Genomic DNA, 21,282 nt, shown 5'->3' on the forward strand with positions numbered 1-21,282 from the left:
TTTGTAATGTCGCGATCACAAGAAAATTAAGTCATGACAATGAGAAAACAACTTCCATTACTTCGAGATCACGAGCAAATTAAGCTGTTTTAATGAGAAAACAACTTTTGTGAGACTGCGAGAAAATTTAGTTGTGATAACGAGAAAACAACTATCGTCATGTTAAAGAAAATTAAGTTGTGATAATGAAGAAATGGTCGTTTTGTCAAGATCACAAGAAAATTATTTTGTGATAATGACAAAACAACTGTTGTTAAGTCGTGATAACGAGAAAATGGTCGTTATGTCAAATCATGAGAAAATTGTTTTTACAAGAATATTATTGAGATCATGAGAAAATTAGGTCGTGATAGCAAGAAAACAACAATCGTTATATAAAGAGCACAAGAAATTTAAGTTGTGATAACGAGAAAACGATTGTGTCGAGATCGTGAGAAAACTTTTATTAAATTGTGATCAAGAGAAAACTTGACTGAAAAGTATTTACAAACTGTCTGTACTTGTATAATAAATTACACAGTGATTCTCTTTTATAAACCACCTTTCTGTGCAAATCATTCCTAACAGAAATAGTTTCACAAACAATTTCCGCACCAATTTGCTTATGAATTAGGTCTATTGTATGGTTTTGTATCTTGTACACTGCCTACAATGTAATGCATAATGTAGTACATTTATACACTGCATAGCTGTATCCAAAAGTCATTTAGCTTTAAAGATCTATTCTATAAACTTTGACATATAAAACATAGACACAGATATTGATTTAGTTTTGTGCCCAGGCTCTTCATCCACACACACACACACACTCGCAATTTTCTTTAATAACTGTGTGTTTCTTGTCAGAGCGACTCATTATAGAGTGTCATTTTAAAGAGCTCTTTTAAATTCAAGCTGTACCGCCTGATTCACTCAGCTCTGATTTAGATGAAATACAGTCAGACCTGCATCACTAACGACAGGGACAGACTCAGACACGTCCGAAACACCAACACAAATGTGCGAAATGACACATTCGTTGCAAGGTGTTTAGATTTGACACTCTTTCAGTAGCTCTGAAACAACTCCTCTTTTTCGCCGCCGGTTCAAGCATTTTAGTCAGAACACATTAATGCCTTGATGCCCATCAACAGTATTGATCAGCATTGACCGACATTCGCTGAAACGCCAGACAATCACAGCTGAAACTAGCCTGAATTGGCTGCTGGTTTTACATGGTTTCCAGCTGGTCATTTAAGGTATATATCTGGAATACAAGCCTGGTTTCACCCGGTCTTGGTTAAGATTATTTCACATGGGCTATTTTAAAGGAGAAGTTCACTTCCAAAATGAAAATTACCTGATAATTTACTCACCCTCATGTCATCCAAGATGTTCATGTCTTTCTTTCTTCAGAAAAAGGTTTTTGAGGAAAACATTTTAGGATTTTTCTTCATATAGTGGACTTTAAAGGGAATCAATGGGCTGAAGGTCCAAATTCAGTTTCAATACAGCTTCAAATGGCTCTACATGATCCCAACCGAGAAATAAGGGTCTTATCTAGCAAAACGTTCAGTCATTTTCAAAAAACAAAAAAAAAAGTATGTATACTTTTTAACTCAACTTCCCACATTATATTGGAAAGGTCACGTGTAACGTAAGTGAACGTGCAAAGAAAGTCAAACCGTTTACAAAAAAAGGCAAAGGGTTCAAGCACTTTAAGGCATTTAAGCACATATGAAAAAAGACATTATTTAGCAAGCACGTAAACACCTAAATTAATGATTTAAAAAAGCATTTTTGGCAAATCCAGGTAATTTACCATAGAAATATGTTTTTTGAAAGATTATGGCTGTCATAGCACCAGCTGTAGTCCGATCCCCTTAAAACTTTGCATGCTTGTTTAGAATCACCTGTCGCATGTGCTCAGCAGGTTTTGTTAAAGGGGTCATCGGATGCTAAGTTCACTTTTACATGTTGTTAAAACATGTTGGCAGTGTATGTACAAATCTACCCTATAATGATAAAATCCATGCAGTGGTTTTTAATTAATCTGTAAAAATAATATCCCCCTTTTCAAATCAAGCCATTCTCAGATGCCTGTCGTTGTTGCGTCACACCCACAGAGGCCGCTCCCACGATAGTTGATTGACATGAGCGTTTTACCTCAGATCAGCTGTAACAGTCGACCCTCATTGTTTCGATGCTGGAGCAGGGATGTAAGTTAGACAAGAATTGAGCAACTGAGGTGTTGTGTTGCTGGATGTAATAATGAACGTAGTGGTCGTCATTTACTCCCGACATCTGAGCTGCTGAAGATGCAGTAGATTACGTTTGTTTGTGAAGGGAATGTGCCTCCCGATCTACATATATCCGTCTATGTCCGCACGAATCATTCATGATCCAGCTAGTTAGCAAGTTTAGAGGCTAAACGCGGCTAAATGCGGCTAAAGTAAACAGGCTTGTCACTCCACAGAGAGAAGAGAGGGGCGGGGCGAGCAGAGCTCATTTGTATTTAAAGCAGCCTCGACCAGAATGAGGTGATTTTGGCAGAGCTCATTTCGGTAAAAAGGGTGTTGTTTTACACAACCATTGAGAATTTTTAACCAAAGTATATTATAGACTTTTCATTAAGACCCTAAAGAATCATATCAACTTGTGGAAAATGGGCATGCGATGACCTCTTTAAGTTTTGAATTTTCCTTTAGGCTTTATAGGATTTTGGGTAAATTTGGACAGGCCCCTTTTTTTTTCTACTATAGTTATCTACTATAGTTCAAGACAGTTTGGGTATGTCGAAAAACTCCGATCGTATTTTCTCCTTCAACTTCAAAATCATCCTATATCGCTGTTTTACCTTTTTTGTTAAAGGTGTTTGATCTTCTTTGCATGTTCACTTTGCTAAGATTGTGTTGGTACTTCTGCAGCGATGCAGGATGATTTTAAAATGATTTTTGAAGTTGAGGGAGAAAACACGATTGGAGTTTTTCGACATACCCTAACTGTCTTGAACCAGAATACACAGAGTTCAGGCAAAGCAAGACAAGACAAGCATTTGAGATTAAAAAGTATATAAATTGTATGTTTTTAATGAAAATAACTGATCATTTTGCTGGATAAAACCCTTCTTCCTCAGTCGGGATCTTTTACAACTGCATTTGGGATTGTTTGAAGCCGCATTTAAACTGCATTTTGGAAGTTTAAACTCGGGGCAACATATCAGTCCATTATATGGAGAAAATATGTTTTCCTCAAAAAACACAATTTCTTTCCGACTGAAGAAAGAAAGACATGAACATCTTGGATGGCAAGGGGGTGAGTACATTATCTGCAAATTTATGTTCTGGAAGTGGACTTCTCCTTTAATTCATGTTCCAAAGATGAACGAAGGTCGTTTTGGAACAACATGAGGTTGAGTAATTAATGATAGAATTTTCATTTTTGGGTAAACCAACCCTTTAACAATCAACATTATACTAACAAATGCGAATGACTCAACTTCACTCGTACTGAATACAGAATATTCCCTTAAAGGAACGTCCAAGGTTCAAAAGGCACAAATGACAGCTTTTGGACTGAAAATGGATTTTTTTCTTAGCAAAATTTGCAGTGACACTCTTAAAAATGGAAGTAAACAGAGCAAATGCTTTGCATAAATGTGCAGCTTAAATTTTTGTTACAGCACTTGCATGAATTATTCAGTAAAAACCTGTTATTATTTGATCTATGAAGTTCTCTAAATCGTCTTGGAGGTGGAGGACTACTTTTTTGAGATGGATGAACTTCTGCCTTCATTTTTTATGAGTTTGAGCCAACGAAACACGCCTTTTCTTGGTATTCTTTTAAGTTGAAATATTGGATGTAACATTATATAAGCAGCTCTACCACAGCAGTTTCATGGTTATACATAAAAATATAATGAAAGGTTTTTGTGACTTAATGGAGACAGAACATTTGTGCAGTAGCGTACACGAATATACAGATTGAATCTGACGGCCAATATTTTTCTTTTTTGACTCAAAGGTGCCTTTCTGAATCGTTACGGCTTAGTCGAACCCAGACCGTCCGTTTAAGCTGGTGTGACCCGGGTTTGTTCCAGCAGGGATGCGGATTCATAGAGCCGATCGTCTTCCTGCGAATCCATCAGGGAATTTGTGTAGTGGAAATTGAACTCTGCATTCATCTATAATATGGAAAGACTCTTGATATCAGTCCGTCATCCATCAACAAGCTTCCTGTCTGTGCTGTTAGCTGTGTCATCCCCTCTCTATCTATCTGGAAATGGAGCACAACCACACCCCTCCTTCCTCTTTAACACTGGCTTCCAGGGATCACACACACACACACACACACTTAGCTCAGTTTTCACCAACAGTTTTCTGTCTCTCCAGCTCAGGCTCATGAATTGTGTTCTGTCTCCAGGCGTCTGCTGAACGCCGCACACTCATCGTCTCCTGAAACGTGAACCCTTGGCTGAGATCACGTGACCTCTGTAACTTCACCGCCTCTACAACGCACTTTTCCTCTCTTTAGAACACAAACCTCGGCTCGCTTTCTATTTTAGTTGCTGGCGATTGATCTGAATGATTCAGAGGAGATTCAACGACGTAAATCAATCCTACAGAACCACAAAACACACACTTACATACCTTATAGGCTTCTGCATAGGTTGACATTACACCATCCCACAATGCAATGGGCATGTTTTACCATTATGATATATAGTATGTAGACCATATTTGGAAAGAAAAAAAAATAAAATACTGGAAAAAAAGTTTCTAAAAGCCTTTTTTGTTTAATTGAAGAAGCATAAGGTTCTTTTATGAATTTTTGCAAATCGCCTTTCCTAATAATGTGCTAGTTAGCAGGTTCCGAGAGAGGGGGCGGGGTGAGCACAGCTCATTAGCATTTAAAGGGGCACGCAACAAAACAGTTTGCTGTGAACAGAGCTGATTTTGACAAGATAAAAGGGTGGTTTTACCCTACCATTGAGGAATTTTAAGCAAAGCATGTTATAGACTTTTCATTAAAACCCTAAAGAATCATATCAACTTGTGGAAAATGGGCATCCGATGACCTCGTAGAGTAAAATTATTAAAAAATAAAGATTTTAATTAAAGCATACTGTTGGCAAAGATATGGAGCATTAGCAATTTCTTAAAAAGATAAAATATATATATATATATTTCAAATAATAATAAAATACTAAAACAGATATACACACATTTTTAATTTGATCATATATTGATTATATTTTTATTTATTGAAATAAATATGATAATTTTTAAATAAAAATGTCTAAATTAACTTCAGCTTTGATATTTTTAAATAATAATAATAGTAGTAGTAATAATAATAATATATTATTATATATTTATATTAATATAATATAATAATATATTAATATATATTTATTTATTAAAATACAATTTGATAATATACTTCTTTAAAAATAAAAATTCAGAAAACAAAATTCAGCTTATCTTTAATATAATAATAATAATAATCTATTTATAGTAATTTATAATTTTTCTTCTGTCATGTTAAAAATAACAATTTCTTTAAAAGAAAAATATATGATCATTTTAAATTAACAATAAAACAATAAAATCAATTAACTATATAAGAATTATTATATAAAATATGAATATTTGGTTTCATTATTTCAGTGACTGAAATGAATGAACATGATGAATTATTGAATAAATATTAATTAAAATTTAATGAAATTATATTTATTAAAAGACAAAACTTTTGACTAAAATGTAGAATAGTAATGAAAATTCAGATAAATTACGAATGCAAATTTTTGTAAAAAAAAAAAAAAAAAGAAATAATAATAATAATAATAATTAATTATAATTATATATATATATATATATATATATATATATATATATATAAAAATTGTAGAAAAATTACCCAAAGACACACATTCCTCCACATACTTACGATATCATTCAAAAGTTTAATTATTATTTTTCTTCAGCAATGATGCATTGAAATGATCAAAAATGGCAGTAAAGACAGAATTTACAGTATTATGTTGTGGTATGTGTACTACTGTATACTACGCTATTATTTTAACTTTTTATTTATACAAGAATCCTAAAAAATATAATAATGAATAACTTAATAATCAGAAATGTTTTGGCTGCAAATCAGCATATTAGAATGATTTACTGTATTTTTGATCAAATAAATAAACGCCTAAAAGATTAAAAAAAATTAAATAAATCTCACTGACTCCAAACTTTTGAACAGTGATGTATACTAGAATGTGGCAGAAACATTTTTAAGGCAGAGCTTAGCTTGAAGTGGCTACAAAAAAGTCGAGTATGGCCCCTTTAAGACAGCTCTGATACACCTCCTCATTTGAAGTTCTGGAAACCTGAATTATCTGAACTGATGCTCGAGTGTGGATCTAGGCTAACTGCTGGTGCTATCGGCATATTTACCTCGCGCAGTAATCCAGCAAGACTGCTGATGAATAAACAAATCCAATTAAAGAAAGCGTTAGCCTGGGAATGCTTACCTCAGCCTCTTTAACACACACACAAACACACACACACCTTAATCTGAGCTTTAAGCAGCACCGCCATTGAGCATCACTGCACGACTCCGCTGTCCTGAAGAATTTATAACCACTCTGAACTCAGATCACTAACGCCAATCGCCTCGAAGATACACACGCAAACACACGTAGACTTACACGCTATGTTGTACACTCACACACCTACATGTACACGCACAAACCTGATGGGTGTTGCCATCTCATTCAGCAAGCAAAACCAGCTGCTGAGCTTCCATCGATCTACAGGCCTGAGAAGAATACTGATTACACACACGCACACACATTGCAATCTGGTTTCCAACACAAGGACACACGCACACTTGAAAATACATTAACAGGCTGTGGCTATTTGAGAAGTACTCACACTCTCTGCCTCAGATCTCCATGTTAACAGAAGCTCCGCCCACGGCCAGAATACAAGCACCGCCCACATTTACAATTCAAAACTTCCTGCAGCAACAAAACAAGAATCGTTGTTACAATACAAGCTCCGCCCACACTCAAAATTGATTTGTGCATTTCAGAATGTGACGATAGTGGCAGTTAACGCGAAATATGTCACATGTACAGATTAAATGAATCGCCAACATGCAGACCAACGGCACATCCAAATACTTCCCTAATCATTTTGGGAAAACATTTTAGTCAAACTGCATTACGCTACATGTACATCTGGAAATTAAAAGTCTGTATTTAACCTTATGTTGTTTATAATCTAATTTTTTCTGCTCAAAACAGATCACCAATTTTGATTTGTTATAATAATAATAATAATAATAATAATCATTATTATTATTATTATATTTTGATTGATTATTTAATTATTATTTACATAATAATTTTAATATTAAATCTAAAATAATACAAAATTGTATATGTATTTACACACATACACTTTTTAAATTAATAATTAATTGATTTTAATTTATTTAATTTCAATACATATGATGATATACATTTTTTAAATCAAAATGTCAAAAATCAAACTTCAGCTTTGATTTTTTAAATGTTGTTGTTGTATTCTATTTTGATTAGTATTTTGACAATTTATGTATTTATTAAAATTAATTTGATAATGTGCATCTTTAAAAATCTAAATTCTGAAAACAAAATTTAGCTTTGCTATTTTTAAAACAACAACAACAATAACATTATTATTATTATTATTATTTTTATTAATAATCTATTTATAGCCATTTATAATAAATTAAAAATAACAACAAAGGCTCAGAACAGATGATAAATTTAGATTTTGGAAATTTTAATTTGTAATAATAATAATAATAATAATAATAATAATAATAATGTAATTAGATTATTATTTAAATAGTCATTTTAATAAGAATCTAAAATAATAATACATTTTATATTATACACACACACACATGTACATGCATTAAATAAATATATATATTTTTTTAATCAAATTTAAAAATCAAACTTCAGCTTTTTTGTTTATTTTTATTTATTTATTAACAATAATGATAATAATTAACAATAATAATAATAATAATATAGATTAGTATTTTTGTATATTCTACTTTAATTATTATTTTGTTGATTTAATTATTAAATCAACAATTATTAAATTTTATTAAAATAAATGTGATCATGTACATCTTTAAAAATCAAAATTCCGAAAACAAAATTTTTTGTTATATTTATTGTTATAAATGTCAAAAATAAGAATAAAGGCTCGAAATAGATCACCTATTTTGATTTGTAATAATAATAATTATTATTTAAATAATTTTAGTAAAAAATCTAAATATACATTTAAATTAGATAAATGTATCTATTTTTAAATCTCTAAATTTCAGCTTTGTTACAGCTTTTGTTCAGCTTATCTTTTATTTATTTACAATAACAATAATTAATAATGATAATTGTTATTATTAATAATAATTATCATTATTTTTATTACTGTATTCTATTTCGATTATTATTTTGTGCATTTATTTATTTATTAAAATAAATGTGATCATGTACTTCTTTAAACATGAAAGTTTCAAAAACAACATTTAGCTTTGCTATTAAATAAATAAATAATCTATTTATAGTCATTTATAATATATTTTTTTCTCCCATGTTAAAAATAAAGGCTCAAAACAGATAACCATTTTTTATTTTGGAATCTTCATTTGTAATACTACTACTACTACTACTACTACTACTACTAATTATTATTATTATTTATTTATTAAAAATAAAGTAGAATATTTTTAAATAAAAAAATTACATCAAAATTACAAATGTGCTGTTAATAAAATTAATAAAATAATTTTCAGTTTCACCTTGTTGTCTGAGGCATGTGTTTTGCCTATGGTATCAATCTAAAGCTAAATTTCTGCTATTGACTAAATCCTACCACCCAGTCACAATACAGGCGCCGCCCACAGACAGACGAAAAACCACAAGCACAACACGAGCGCCACCCACAACCCAGGCTCTGCCGCACGACTACCTGACATTTCAGAGTTGTTCCCATAGAGTCTTCCATTGTGATTAACATTTACTCAGCAGGCCTAGAGCATCTTCTCCCTGCAACACTAATGAGCTCTGCTGGCTCGTTACTGCCAATTCATTTCCAGAACATCCTTCAAGTCATCATAAAAACATGAATCCAGCGTTCATGTATCATACATAAATGCAGTTTCATGTCGCTTTATGGAAACCTCACGTAATGTCTTTTTAAAGCGTAATATGATGCTGCGGCATCAAACATCTGCTGGAGAGCATCACGAACATAACAACCAAAAGAGGAGTATTCCCTTTGACAAGTGCACAGGCAAAAGTCCTGATTTTCAAAATAATTTAATTTGGACGCACCGTCCCTGACTATTCGCTAAACAGACAGCGATTTAAATTTCAGCAAACTAATGCAAAACTAATGGATAAAATAATAGTTATTCAGTAGGGCTTTTCTCCTAGGCAAAAAGCATTTCATTTAAAGATTAGCGGTAAGCTGCTCTATTTCTCTCTCTCGCTCTGACAATGAGACTGTAAGTGATTTGACTTTATAGAGCCAGGGGTAAAGGAGCATGTGTGTGTGTGTGTGCGAAACAGGAAGTCGTCAGCTAAAAGACACAATGGGGCAAACTCCTCCCCTTCGCTATATGTAGTGCATACAACCTGTGCATTATATTACATGCCCCTCCCTCTCATTTGCATAATTGCAGATCAATCACTGATATTTGGAAAGCTTCATACTTAAACTTGTGTACATTACAATAACAAAATCTGCAGACACAAATTAAATGCATAAAACATATTTCGATTTTTTTTATTTATACAGACTCACTTAAAAAGGAAAGTTCATCCCAAAATGACAATTTTGTCATTATTTACTCAAAACCCTACTTGAAATTCTTTCTCCTGTGCAACACAAAGGGAAAATTAAAAGACAAAGTCTATACATCTTGTGCACTAGATTACAATGAATCTTTTTAGTTCATAAGTAGCATTGAGTCTGATTTGCGAATCATTCATTTTTATTTCAACTAATCTTTCGTTAGTTGAAATTAGTTGAGAGTTAGTTGAAAGAACTGTGCACATAATTACATTTTTGTTCAGTTTATAAGTAGTTCTGACTCTGATTCATGAATGATTCATTATTTTAAAAGCATTCTGTTTGTTATTCAGAATTGTTTTTATTTCTTTACCTGAAATCATTTTTTGTTTAATTATTTATCAAAAAATATTTTGTTTGACTCAGTACTAGTCCATACAACTTGTGCACTAGATTACAATGAATCTTTTCAGTTCATAAGAAAAGTAGCGTTGAGTGTGATTTGTGAATCATTTACTTTTATTTGAACAAATCTTTTGTTTATTTGAAATTCTTTTTTATTTATTTACCTGACATTATATTTTTTATTTATTTACCAAAAAATGTTTTATATTAATCTATAAAAGTAGTAACGACTTGTGCACTTAATTATATTTTTAGTTTATAAGAAGTATCGCTGAGTCTAATTCATCAATGATTCAATTTAGTTTGTTATTCACACCTGAAATGATTTATTTATTTTGCAAAAAATAATGTTTACTTATTTACCTGTCATTATACCTATTTAATCAGAATTATTTTTATATTTATTTATTATTGTTTATAATTATTATTTATATTTATTTTTCAAAAAATAAACAAAAGAACAAATCTTTTATTTGAAATTGTTTTATATGTATTTACCTGACATTATATTTTTTATCTATTTTATTTTATTAATTTACCCAGAATTATGTTCTGTTTATTTAAGAAAAACTATGTTATATTCATCTATAAAAGTAGTACACTTGTGCACTTGATTATTATATTTTTAGTTTATAAGTATCGCTGAGTTTAATTCACGATTGATTCAATTTTTTTAAAAGCATTTTGTTTGTTATTCACACCTGAAATTATTTATTTATTTATCAAAAAATATTTAATGTTTACTTATTTACCTGTCATTATACTTATTTAATCAGAATTATTTTTATTTTTTATAATCTACAATTTTTATGTACATTTATTTATCAACAAATGTTTTATGTTTGACTATAAGCAGTCCATATAACTTTTAAGTCTTTTAAGTTAATAAGAGAAGCAGTGATGATAAAATTATTTTAGATTTATTTATTTATTTAATTACTTATTAAAAATATATTTAATGCTTGACTCTGTAAGTAGTACATACAACTTGTGCACATATTACAGTCGTTTTAGTTTACGAGAAGTAGCACTGGATCTGATTCATCAATGATTCATTCTTTAGAATGAATCTTTTATTTTCATAATTTACTTATTATTATACCTGAGATTATTTACTATTTGTTTATCAAAACCTATTTTATATTCATTTAAAACTATTTGATTTTAGACAAAGCTTTTTAGTGAATCACAAAAACTAATTCCTAAATGATTAATTATTTTAAAAGCATTTTGTTTGACATTCACACCTAAACGTATTTTATATTTATTTATTTTTCAAAAATATATTTAATGTTTGACTCTATAAGTAGTGCATACAACCTGTGCATTATATTACGATCGTTTTATTTTATGAGAAGTAGCACTGAATCTGATTCATCAATGATTCATTCTTTAGAACGAATTTTTTATTTTCATAATTTACTACTAATTATACCTGAGATTATTTCATATTTATTTACCAAAACCTATTTTATATTTCTTCAAAACTATTTTATGGTAGACTCTAAAAAGTAATCCATACAACTTGTGAACTATATTACTGTATTCTCAGTTTATCAGAAGTAGCACTGATTCATGAATCATTCATTCTTTTGAACAAATCTTTCAAGGGAATCACCTGATTCAGTTCACAAAACAGTATGAATGATTCATTCACAAACTGGACAGATCTGGCTCTCTTGTCGACTCACTGAATCACTGATTTGACAAGAAGATGGTCAGTGAATAACTTATCAATTAGATACAGCACACAAATACTGTACTGAACAATTTTAGGATCATTTTACGATGCTTTCAAAGCTTGAAAGCTTCAGTTCTTTTGTATTCCATGAAAGAAAGTCATAGGGGTTTAAAACGACATTGAGGGGAGTAAACAAAGACAGAATTTACATTTAAAGGTGAAGTATTACATGTAAATGACCCTTTACTCCCTGAGGACTAGTGATTGCAGCACCCTGGGAGTGAATAAAAAAAATAACACACGGTCACCTTGTTGGTTATACAGTTAAAATCACCTCACAATTTTGCTGCAAACGTGGTAATCAAGAAACCCAGTCTCTCAGCTTGAGTTTAAAGCCAGATATCAATGCTACTTTCAAATAAATATACGAATCAGAGATTCATCCAGGCCCTGTCGAAATGACATCGGTCGGACCTATTTGTACATCATATTATTTGCACACTGGAGTAATGAAAGTGATTTCTGTTGACACAAAGTGAATTCCTTCCCCGCCTGAGCCTTTATTGCACCACGAGTGCCGTCGATCACGCTGATTACATTTGTAAAACCAGCGATCACAATGAAACGCACGTTATTTTTTTCTCCATTGGAGACAGTAAATGCACCGGGTCAAACGTTTGCACGACGCAGAGCACATTGTCACGTCAAGCCTGCTTTTTACAAATGCCCACGTGGGCGTAACAAATGGCGAGCGTGCTCTTCCGAGCCCACCGTTCCAAGTTTTATGTGTACGCGAGGTTTATTCACAAGGGCCCTGAATTCATAGCTCACGCTGAGGAAGTGATATTTGGACCAGTATTTCTGTGGGAAATCTTTTAGCTCCTGTGAGATTTATATGAAGAACTAATCCAACAGCAGCAGACATAACGGATAACCCACACACACACAACCCAATATAGCCCGAGCCAGCTGGGCTGAAATTGCCCAGACTGATTTAATATTCTGTGTGGACAGAGATACCACAGCACCTGGCATCAAATCCTCAACTCCAAATCAGATCAATTCAGAAATCAACTTCACTGAATGGCACAGCACTTATTAAAGACAGCTGCTCATTCTAGAGCCTTTTGAATGATGATTCTACAGCTTTGTCCAACCATTCTAAAGCCTTTCTGCACGGATCTTCACTAGCATGACTGTACCAAACAATAAAATGGCCATGAGGACCAATGGCATTTTTGGACCTTTATGAGGGTAGAATACACTCTTAAAAACTAAAACTCCAAAAGGTTTTTTTTTTCCCGTAGTGAAGAACCACTTATTGGTTCCACAAAGAATGTTTAAGCGAACAGTTCTTAAAAGAACCATTTTATTTCTTCATTTCATGACAATTTTAATAACCTACAGAACGTTTTGTGCGACTGAAAGGTTCCATAGGTGTTAAAGGATCTTAATGGAACCACCAAAGCCAATATGAAGGCCATAATGGAACTTGTATCAAATTATATCACAAATCAGGTTACAGGAGAAAAAAAAATCATTACAGGGGCATATTTTTCCACTTTCAAAGGCAGTTTTTTTTGCCCTGAGCACCCCACAATTTCTGACAACGTCAAACTGATTTCTCCCTGTGTGGTGAAACATTTGTCGTTTCTTCAATAACTACATTACAAAATCATTAATCCAGAAGAGAGCTTCATAGACAGCACTGACTGACCCAAATGCATGTGCTGAATTGTCTGGGATCTTGACAGAAGTCTGCCAAATATTTAACAGTAAAAAGAGATGGTATGACAATATTATATAGTATAAAATCACCTATGCATAGGTGAAACGCATATATATATATTTATTTATTAATTACTTTCATTTTGAACGATACATACACACACACAGCATTTCCTGTTAAATATATAATATAGTCAGTCACACAAACACACGCGCGCACACGCCTTAAAATCAGAAGCGTTGTGAACTTACAGCATCATTCCGTACCGCTGCAATAATACATACGAGGATATGTTCATCTTATAAAACGCGACGATCCGTCCGCAAACACCGCTGAAAGTGCTTATATCCGTGTCTGAGAAACCATATGATCACAGACAATCCCTCATAGGAACATACATATAAACTCTCTTCATACGATCACAGAAACCACCATCATCTTCCTCATCGGCTAATCGATGAGCTCAAGGAGTCGTACAGATTTGCTGCTATCCTCCGTCTGTCCTATTAAAATCACAGCAGTGATTCGGTTCTTCTCCCCGTCTGCAGTCTGGACTCACCCAGCGCCGAATGAGAGCACCTCACACACGCGCACATGAGCGCGCGCACACACACATCAACGCGCGCGCCTCTCCAAGTCGCGTTTATTCAGTCGACGAAATGTCTAAACAAATAAACCGCGACGAAACGAGCGTGTTAGAGAGACTCTAACGCAAATACTGAGAGAAATATGTCTCTTCCTCACAACAGCTTACCACGAGAGCCACATTTCCCGCCAAAATATCTGTAAGTACTGCATCAGGAACATTTCTAACGGTTATTTTTAAGTTACCTCAGTTTAATTTTAGTAACTACATGGTATTTTGAGGGAATTTCGTGTGTTTCCATGGTAAATATTTTAAGGGGAGCTGCATATGTGATCAAACTGAGATATCTACATTTGTTCTTAAACGTTTATTCTTACAGAAAACATACCATGATGGTAATACCAGAGTACAGTTTGAAATACCACAGTTCAAGCACCAGAATCCACGTGGAAATCAAACAGTACCGTATTTATCTAAGTCGCATAACTTTTCTTCAGAGCTGCTATATTTATGACTAAAAAGCAATAGCAGTGAATTTAAAAACTCCTGAGAAGCAATATCAAGAAAAATATTGATCACTGGTTTTGATCCGCACAAGATTCAGAAATAATTTATAGGCCTACAGATATGTAGTCAGCAAAAACACTACCAAATCTGCCAAATTCCAACGTTTACATACACTTGATCAATAAGTAATCTCTTTACATACAGTGTGATTGACAGTTTACTCAAAAATAAAAATTTGGTTGTCATTTCCATCAGTCTCAAATCATTCCAATCTTGTTTGACTTTCTTTGGTGGAACACAAAAGAAGATTTTTTTTTTTTTATTATTTATACATACATGGTCAAAATAATGATAGTGTCAAGTAAAATGTGGACCACAAATCGAGTCGGGTAACTTTTGAAATTGAGATTTATACATCATCTGAAAGCTGAATAGATAAGCTGCAATAGAGAAGCTTGATGTATGGTTTGTTAGGATGGGACAATATTTGGCCGACTTTTTTGAAAATGCAAAATCACCTTAAAAAAGTTGTCTAAATGAAGTTCTTAGCGATGCATATTACTAATGCATTACAAAAATTAAGTTTTGATATGTTTACAGTAGGAAATTTAAAAAATATCTTAATGGAACATGATCTTTACTTAATATCCTAATGAATTTTGGCATAAAAGAAAAATTGACCATTCTGACCCAAACAATGTGTTGTTGGCTATTGCTACAAATATACCCTGGTTTTATGGTCCAGGGTCACAAATGTCAAAGTCTGAGGTAAAATTTTCTAAACGATTGAGTGACTTCACTTATTTAATATAAAGAACATCAAACAATGAATAAATTATATGATGAATATCAAAGTACTACAGTATTACCTTCTGACATCCTCATGGTACCACCTACAGCATTTTTTTCCTAAGGAAAACATCCAGAAGAATTATTTTCTTGCTGTTGTTGACTGCAGTACCGCACATGAGGTCCTGGGGGCGCTGTTGCTCTCACTCAGATTGCTGGTGCCTAAAAAAAATCATTTTCCGGGCACCTTAAGCATCTGCCTGAAGAAGCTGTTTGAACACAATAGCTGTGAGCAGCATAAACAAACGGCCTCCCATGACATAACAGCTGTCTGTTTAAATTCATAGGGGTCAGTGCACATCACGCGCACCCATAACTGCATTCAGTAAATGGGCGGCCCAGGATTTTCAGCTCCTTTCCGCGTGATAAATCAGATTAAAGCTGCGTTCAGGAGATTTTCCAGACAGACGTATGCCTGGATCGATGGTCTTATTCCGACTGGGTTGCATTAACAGATGAGTTATGAGAGATTTCTGCAGACGCCACGGCTATGCAGAGACTAAACCTACAGGATCGGAGTCACTTAACACCTGAGAGTGTATGTGTTTCATGGCTAACAAGCCTGAAGTTCTTTAAGTGAATACCCTGTCATAAGATGGTAACATCTGTATCAAAGAAGTCTGAGATAAAATGTTTTAATATATTTAATATATATGGTATATGATTTTTAATAGTTTTAGTTTTAATGCATGTGTGTGTGTTAGCCAAAACTATTATAATCATGCTCATTAATTGAACCCAAAATAAAATAAAAATATATTGAAAACCAAATGTAAAAATGTGGCTACTAACTGTTGAAGTACTAAATTACCTAAAACTAAAACTGAAATACAATCAAATTAAAACTAAACAGAAAGATTTAAAGTAATAAAAATGACGAAAGCACATCACAAAATTTCAAAAACAAACCAAAATAAAAACGGAACCTTAAAATGTAAAAGCTAATTTCTAAATACTGTAATAGTATATTCAATATATATAAATAGACATATTATAAAATACATTATGTTTCAGTTTGTTAATTTTTAAGAGACAAATGCCATAATTTACAGCACATAAAGTTGTTAAAACTGTGTGATGTTATTTGAAGGAAGCCAATCATGATGTTTGTTCCTAATATATTCATTTTAGTGGCTTAAATGTTTAAAAACGAAAATCCTAGATAAACTTCTGATGGCAAATGTACACGGTTGTAAAAGTGGCTAGAGGACAAACGAGTTGCGACAGATGTTTTCTGTAGTACACGGTTTCTGTTTTTCATTTGAAACCCTTACATCACTCAGAGAGGGTTAAACTACCATTCTTCAAAATTCAACTCAAACCATGTACAACTGTTTTATTTACTCGCCGAAGCCAATTTCTACTCTCATTTGGTGGTGGATGTTCGTGTTGGTTTCTCTAGCTGATTCTTTGTGACTGGGGAAAATGAGACCGACAGGAATAGAGCCGTCAGCGAAGAGAAAACAAACATCGGAATGGCATCTTCCAAACCACATGATTTATTTCACAGTTAATGTTGGAACAGCATGACAAATCTGAGTAGTTTGTAAGGCACAGGACGTCTTGATGAGGGCAGACGCATATTAGGCCTAATCTGACGTCTGAGCGACACTTGATATGATCTACAAGTCCAGTGTGACACAAACTCCGTCTGCACACACAACGGCTTTCGGGTTCAAAATAATCCTGCTCTTTTGCACTCTCTCCATCTCTGTCTCGCCTCTTTCCAGGGCTAGAAAGGTCAAAGTGACGCACACAATCCAACACAATACTCTCTTAGTGGAGAAACTAATGGCTTCTACTGATAAAAAAGACAGATTTTTGATTATTGCCCACATTGTGTCTTATTCTGGCCTGGTCTGGCATAGCCAGACTTTTGACTGGCAGCATTAGCTATTCTGGCCAAGAATCACTCATTCGATCGACCATCTGACCAACATGTCAAGAAATCAACCACAGTTTGTTGTACGTGCCACTATATTCTGAAATAGCTGATTAATAGGCAGCCAAGAAGGCAAAATATACAAAATCTAATGTTTAAATGTGACACTGGACCAAGTAGCTCGGGAATATTTGTAGCAAAATGATCGATTTTTCTTTTATGCCAAAAATCATTATATTAAGTAAAGATCATGTTCCATTAAGATATTTTGTAAATATATCAAAACCTAATTTTTGATTAGTAATATGCATTGCTTAGAATTTAATTTTCTCAATATTTTGATTTTTTTGCACCCTCAGATTCCAGATTTTCAAATAATTGTATCTTAGCCAAATTTTGGCCTAACAAACCATGCATCAGTGGAAAGCTTGTTTATTAAAAATCAACCCTTATGGCTGGTTTTGTGGTCTAGGGTCACAAATAATAAAATAAATGTGTATATGTAATGTATGTATGTATATATAATAGTAAAAATGACTGAATAAATAAAAATGACCACTGAATTAAAAATAAAAAAAGGTTATTGTGACTTTTTATTTTACAATTCTGACATGTTTTCTCAGAATTGCAGGATACAAACTCACACTTCTGACTTTTTCTCAGAATTGCGTGATACAAACTTACACTTTGACTTTTTCCTCAGAATTGGCTGATACAAACTCACACTTCTGACATTTTTTCTCAGAATTGCATGATATAAACACACTCAATTGCAAGTATAAATTGTATTTTCAATTGCGAGTTATAAAGTGAGTTATAAAGACCAATTTTGAGGGGAAATAAGACTGATATGCTCTCAGAATTGCAAGTTTATATCTCACAATTCTGCCTTAATAACTTGCAATTACGAGTTATAAAGTCAGAATTGCGAGATATAAACTCGCAATTCTGAGAAATAAAAAGTGAAAAGGTTCTCAGAATTGCGACTTCATTTTTCAGAAGTGTGAGTTCATGTCTCGCAATTCTGACTTTGTACTTCGCAATTGCGAGTTTATATCACGCAATTCTGAGAAAAAAAGTCAGAATTGCACGTTTATATCTTTTTTTTTTTTTAAAGTCATATTTATGGGCTTTATCTCTCACAGTTCTGAGAAATAAAATTTTGCGAGTTTGTATAATGCAATTCTGACTTTTTTTTTCTCCAAATTGTTATACAAACACAATTCTGATGTTATTTTTTCAGAATTGTGAGATCTAATCTCACAGTTTTGAGAAGAAAAGTCAGAATTGTGAGATAGAACGCCGTCAGTGTGCTGTACATAAATAAAATGCTATATATATTTAAAACAAATAATAAAAAATATTTCACACACAGCAGTCTCATGCTGGTATATAATAACAACAGCAGTGTTGGTTCATGGTTAGGCATAAAACATGCACATCATACAGACTGTAGAATTTCTGTCCGTTGACAAAAAATTCTACAGTGAAAAAAAGGCCTTGAAACTATTTTCACTTGCTAATAAACTTTACATGCTAGTAAAGTTAACAAACAATTGCAAAGAAATGTTAAAGGTGCACTGACGTGTTTTGAAACAATATGTGTTGACAAAATTTCAGCTGAAACAGGAAGACAGTGGGACATATCCAGCAGTCCTGCCCCCTTTTTTAAATAGCCAGTAGCATTTCGTTTATATATAAGCTTGGAGCCATTGAGCTGGGTAAAGCTGAATTTGACAGTGTATGACAGCCACAATCTCATCCATATCATATTATCTATAAAATAGCATTCTGTGTAGAATTCTAATGTGTCTCATACGCTTTGTGGTCTGTGCCAACTTGCATACCTGTATGATCTACTCCATGCTATTGTGTCTCTGGACCAAATCAGCAGGCTGTATACGGTGTGGCAAAATGCGAAACCAGACATCACTCACCCTTAAGTCGTCTGAATCGTTCCCTATCCCATGTATAGTGCATTATGTGCCATTGACGTACAGAAAATACTATTTCTGTAAACAAGTCACCGATTTCAGCCGCAACTTCAGCGTCTGTTTATAGTGTAGGGGGTGGGACGCTTCAGATTCTGGAGAGCATTTGATTGGACAGAAAGATTGATGAGAAGCTGAAGTGCAGGGTGATGTCATCAAAATTGTTGATCCATATTGGAAGTTAGAGACTGTAAGTTTTAAATGCTTATATCTTGTAAATGCAAATTTTTGTCATTGTTTTGAAGCACACTAGCTTACAGATAACCTTAAGGCTGACATATTCATACTAAAATTTTGATTTCATGGAAACTCCTTGAATTAAACATGAATTTTAAAAGTAAAACATACTTTAATAATCTGTTGTTTTATTTACAACAAGACAAAGCACAATGTATAGTTATTCTTGTGGACAGATTTGGTTAATATCTACTAAGCATCTCTAAATAAATTCTGATTATCTTTTAATGATTTCATGCAACTAACCAAGCAAATTTAGAAAAACAAATGGGTCTTTCTTAATAGTTCTCATTTTATCAACCTTGCACTGCATGAATGACATGACTTTTTCCAGATGGACTAGTACAAAAACCTGCACAAACTGACTCCAAGACGTTTCGGAAGCTGCCAATCAGATTTGAGCTTGTCATATCAAAGAAGCGAGGGGAAGGGAGCAGAAAGAAATGGCTCGGATCACTTTAGCTGGGCTCACACACAATACACTATGTTGAGATATTTCTCTTTGTATTACTGATGGCATTTCCCAGCCGCAGGCTGCAGTGCAGAGACAGCAATAGCTACTTTAAAAGATGTTTCCAGCACAGCACTCATCTCATCTGGAACCAACAAAATCTCATTCTCTTGTTCTGTATTCTCTTGCTATGCTGGTAACAATCATATCTGCCCACACTGACTCAGATCACACGCACACACAGCGAGTCAAGGACTGTCAGGATTACCAGCATCTAATTTTACAATCACCGGTTCATGAGAAAACGTGAAGATATACTATAAAAATAGAGTTTTGATTTTCTTTTAAAGTGAATACACATTTCAGAAATATATTATTAGTAAAAATAATTATTTTTCATTTATAATGACTGACGCAAGTAAATCCAACCACATCTACTCATGTTTATATTAAGCAAGAATGTGCTTTAATGTAAATTAAACATCATAATTTAATGCAAAATAGTACCCAACCCAATAAACCCAACTATAACCTTTTAAAACTACCAACAACTATTTATAGTCCTTACAAGTTCCCATTCCTATTTACAACCTACTTAATTATACATGCAGGTGAAAGAACCAATAGCCACAGCCCAAACACAGTGGCCACTCCCCCAAAACACAATGCACAGACATGAACAGAACAGCCGATAGATTAACTTAATTGAATTCATTTACTTAGCTAATTAAAACACAGATAATATAGGAAAGAGGGAAAACAGTAAAAAATTGTTTTATAAATGTAGTCACTGAATGGAAAAACCCCTTGAACCAGTTTTGGACTGACCTGTTTTTCCTCTGTCTCTATGGGCACGAGCCAGGCTATAGAACATACTATACAGAGTTTCGTGTCCAGAGAATCCAGTTCAAATCCTGCCTCCAGACCTTTTAATGATTAAAACTATCAATATTAAAGAAATTACATGCTCTTGGTCTCAAAACCAGATATTTCTCAGTCTTACAACACATGCTGCCTAACTCCGAGTCTCGCCACTACAGTGAATTATTTCGGTAAATCCAACAGAAGAACACACGCCTTGTAACCTTTGACTGAGGGTTATGAGGTCATTTTTAGGGTTTA

At 33.2% G+C, this 21,282-nt stretch overlaps 1 protein-coding gene across 4 annotated transcripts in view; it reads right to left on the reverse strand.

Moving 5' to 3' along the window:
- The window catches only part of lingo1a (leucine rich repeat and Ig domain containing 1a), a 107,848-nt gene that overhangs the window by 17,899 nt on the left and 68,667 nt on the right, over positions 1-21,282 (reverse strand). The window contains exons 1-2 of one of the 4 annotated variants that reach the window (XM_051099218.1): positions 13,909-14,230; positions 6,918-7,003 (exon numbers count right to left, since the gene is read on the reverse strand). The exons of 2 other annotated variants lie outside the window; for them this stretch is intronic. In XM_051099218.1, coding sequence (XP_050955175.1) covers positions 6,918-6,986 — 69 coding nt within the window. In that variant the 5' untranslated portion in view covers positions 6,987-7,003; positions 13,909-14,230. Of the gene's footprint in view, positions 1-6,917; positions 7,004-13,908; positions 14,231-21,282 lie in introns of those variants that run through there. One more of the 4 variants, XM_051099221.1, reaches the window with a different exon arrangement.

This window comes from Labeo rohita, chromosome 25 (genome assembly GCF_022985175.1).
Source record: "Labeo rohita strain BAU-BD-2019 chromosome 25, IGBB_LRoh.1.0, whole genome shotgun sequence".
In the NCBI taxonomy this organism is placed as follows: Eukaryota; Metazoa; Chordata; class Actinopteri; order Cypriniformes; family Cyprinidae; genus Labeo; species Labeo rohita.